Genomic DNA, 3,456 nt, shown 5'->3' on the forward strand with positions numbered 1-3,456 from the left:
ATTCAGCTGTATCGGTCTTCATCCAGAATACCTTGTTCGGCTGTGTTCCTCAATTATTGGAGACTGTTACCTCTATTAAACCTCTTCCGCTCCACAACTTCGGGTTCAAGGTCCACCCATTGCCCTTTGCTCATTTGACCACCTTACGGAGCTTTCGGCATCAAAACATCCACAAGCATGAAGGTCCGAAGGAACAACCCTCAGGGTACCCATCTCTAGGTTGTTAATGTTACTGATGAAATGAATTTTGTGTAGTTCCTTCCGCTCAGTGAGTTTGAGGACGTGACAAGTGCGCTCAACTTTGACACGGAAGACTGCCACGTAGTTGGGGGATGTGATCTATATACAACAAAAGCTGCTGGAGGGGATAAGAAGCTGTACAAGAATATCGAAAACTCTCTCGAATCTCAATATGAATCACTCTTGCGGCTCTCGGCGTCGCTTTCGCCTCCCAACGCTTCGCATGCGGCTCAATCACTGAACTTGTCCCGTTCAAGTCCTTTTGGCCCATTGAGTGAACACTCAAGTCGACGGACATTCGCATACCTCATCGCGACACTCAATGCCAGTCATCCAGATTACGACTTCTCGCATCTCCTCCGTCCATCAGATTTTCGCCGCGAAAGAAGCCTGAAGCGGGTGATGAATACCATCGATACCACATTGTTCAACCTTCGGCCACGCTTGGAGAGAGACGTTACCCCTCCATTACATGCCACCTCCTCTGGCTCTCATCCAACTGTTACAGCCCACTCATGGGGACCTCGCATGTGGAAAATAATAGATGATCAAATGTTTTTGAAGGAGTGCGCGGTATTTCTGCTATGCCCCAGAGGAAGACCCGTACGATGGTGAAGATGGCGCAATCTGGAGCTTGAACTACTTCTTTTTCAACAAGACTAGGAAACGCGTTTGCTATATCTATCTTCGTGGAATCAGTATCCTCAGCGGCCCAGCAGATGGGACCACGACCCCATCATTGGCTGGGAAACGGTACGACGACGATGGATTTTCAACGCCTGACTACGGTGCACGGAAGCGTGCACGATACTGGCTAGGCGATCGTGCGTCACTCAGAATCAGCGATTCAAGTAGCGATGAGAATGAATCATCCGCGGCAACCGCAAGGCCGAGCCGACCCATTGTTGACGAATATGATAATTATCTTCTTAGTGACGAAGACACCCGCTCAAGGTCTCGCAGCAAGAGCTCGGTTCGTGCAATGAGCGAAGAAATCGCCGATGCCATGGAGGTTTAAGTGAGGAGTGATATACTCTCCCAGCTCGACTGTTCAACTCAAGTCACAAATCCCATTATTCTCATCTAAGTATAAGGCACGGTGGTTCTCTGCTTGCGTTTGATTTAGGCAACGGAATGTTACTAAATGACGTCTACATTCATCCCCAGACCTCGGTGTGAAGTATGGTGAAACTATCGTGAAATATTTCCAACATGCTATTATCATGCCCATTGCTATTCTTTTACACTGATTTTGACTTTTTGCTTTCCAATTCCAGCTGAGTCCGACGGCAGTTTTTGGAGTGGCGTTCCGTGGACTTGTTTGACTTTATTTTCTTTTGCTACCCTTTTTATGAATGATAATGACATGGGGCCTCGCTTGCAGTTTGTTTTTTTTTTTTTGTTTGTTTGTTTTTTTTTTTAATTCACATCTTCCACTCTACGGTATTGTGCATACTAATCCGGTTATGGGAGGTTGGGCGGGTTCCGGTATGGGTGGTTTGCTGGGATTTTATTTTGGCGGCAGGGTGGCATTTGCATATTTTTACTTTTCACTCTCATATTTTTCACTCTCATATTTTTACATACTATTACTATTGCAGTTTTACTACTATTTTTATTTTACTCATTTCTTTTATGAGGAATCTTCGCCGGTGTATGAGCCAATTTACGTAGCAATGTATCATAATGTTTCAATATTGTCTCATAGATCCAATGACATAAGCGCGATATGCGGTCACATGCTCCAGATTCCAGGTTGGACTTCTCCCGAGACAGCTTTGATATACAAAACAGCGCAAGGGCAAGATCATTGAACGCTGTTCACTACTCTTTTCTGACAACGTTTCTGCTTTTCCACTCTTGCGGGTACCAATGGCGGACGTGGAAGATAAGGCGAAGGCTGAGAAGCTTGCCGCTGCTAAGAAGCGGGTACGTCTTGTGTTATATCTGCGTATAGTAACCAGTATACTCTGGCATTATCTCCCTTTCCCCCAACTGGTAGATTGATATATCGATTTCTGCGCAATCTTCCGCCGTGAAACCTTCAGGTTTTGCACGCGTTTACTACAGAGTGTTTGGTTATTACTGTTCGCTGTTGAAAAATTACAAGAATTCTAAGGGTTTAAATATTATAGGTTGCGCAGTTACAAAAACAACAAGCGAAGGCCAGGAAGAAAGGTGCCGGGGCAGCTGAACAAGACAAAAAGGGCGAAGCGGCGTCGGCGTTGACGAAAACGGATGAGACGGAGGCTCCTCCCTCCACCTCTTCTCCTCCACCAGTCCAGGAGGAAGAACAACAGCAACAAGAACAAGAAGAACCCTCATCCCAGTCGCCCATTGCTCCTCGCGCTCCGGAATCCGACGAAACCCCAGAACCAGAACTCTTTGCCCCGGCACCCACAAAAGAAGTGACCACTGGTGAATCCCCTTCCACACGAACCCCACACGCCCGCAAACAATCCCTATCCGTTCAATCCAAACTTCGCTCCTCCGACTTCCGCCGCACGTCCGTCAGCCAGCAGACCGGTGCTCAGCCAGTCGCCCCATCTTCCAATGTCAAATCACCCACGTTACCTCCTCTCAATCCTGATGGTGACGCAGTGCCTGAGGTATTTAGGAAGCAGGCTCTGCGGCTTGAGGAGTTGGAGCGGGAGAATAGACGGCTTGAAAGGGAGCTGGAGGAAGCCGGTGCCCGGTGGAAGAAGTCAGAGGAAAAGCTGGAGGATTTGGGAGACGCGAGGGTGGAGTTGGTTGAGGTACAGGATCGGCTGGGGAGAGCGGAGAAGAGGGCGGAGGAGGTGGAGAGGCTGGTGAGTTTTTGTGTGTTTTGGATTTTAACGAAGCGTTTTATTTCATTTTCATTTCACTTTTTTTTATGCTGACATTTCAATCTGTGCAGAAAGCGGAAATCACAGTGCTACAACGGCAAAATGCGCAACTGCATAGCAAATCACGGACGAATAGCGGAGCTCCTGGGAATTCAGAGTCGCCTCAGTCAGCTTTGCTCGCTCAATTGGATTCTAAATCAGCGACGATTGAAGCCATGGAATTAGAAATATCGAACTTGCGCGCCCAGCTTAATTCTCAATCATCGACTTCGTCTGCTAGTCGGGAACAGATATCTGCTTTGGAAGACAAGCTCGCTCGGAGTGAAGCAGCATTAGAAACCCCTCTACCGCAGCTCACAGATGCCAAACACTCCCTCAATCGTGCAGC

General features: G+C 47.7%; 2 protein-coding genes across 2 annotated transcripts; both read left to right on the forward strand.

Moving 5' to 3' along the window:
• Positions 1-177: 177 nt before the first annotated feature.
• On the forward strand, positions 178-1,258 carry HCAG_01155 (predicted protein; the record flags this gene model as incomplete). Its single annotated transcript, XM_001544059.1, has 3 exons — positions 178-183; positions 256-806; positions 904-1,258. The coding sequence occupies 3 exons, from the start codon at positions 178-180 to the stop codon at positions 1,256-1,258; spliced, it is 912 nt and encodes a 303-aa protein (XP_001544109.1).
• An 854-nt stretch (positions 1,259-2,112) lies between these two features.
• Positions 2,113-3,293, forward strand: HCAG_01156 (predicted protein; the record flags this gene model as incomplete). Its single annotated transcript, XM_001544060.1, has 3 exons — positions 2,113-2,169; positions 2,376-3,050; positions 3,156-3,293. The coding sequence occupies 3 exons, from the start codon at positions 2,113-2,115 to the stop codon at positions 3,291-3,293; spliced, it is 870 nt and encodes a 289-aa protein (XP_001544110.1).
• Positions 3,294-3,456: the final 163 nt, after the last annotated feature.

Source organism: Histoplasma capsulatum, genomic scaffold (genome assembly GCF_000149585.1).
Source record: "Histoplasma capsulatum NAm1 scaffold_1 genomic scaffold, whole genome shotgun sequence".
NCBI classification, from domain to species: Eukaryota; Fungi; Ascomycota; class Eurotiomycetes; order Onygenales; family Ajellomycetaceae; genus Histoplasma; species Histoplasma mississippiense.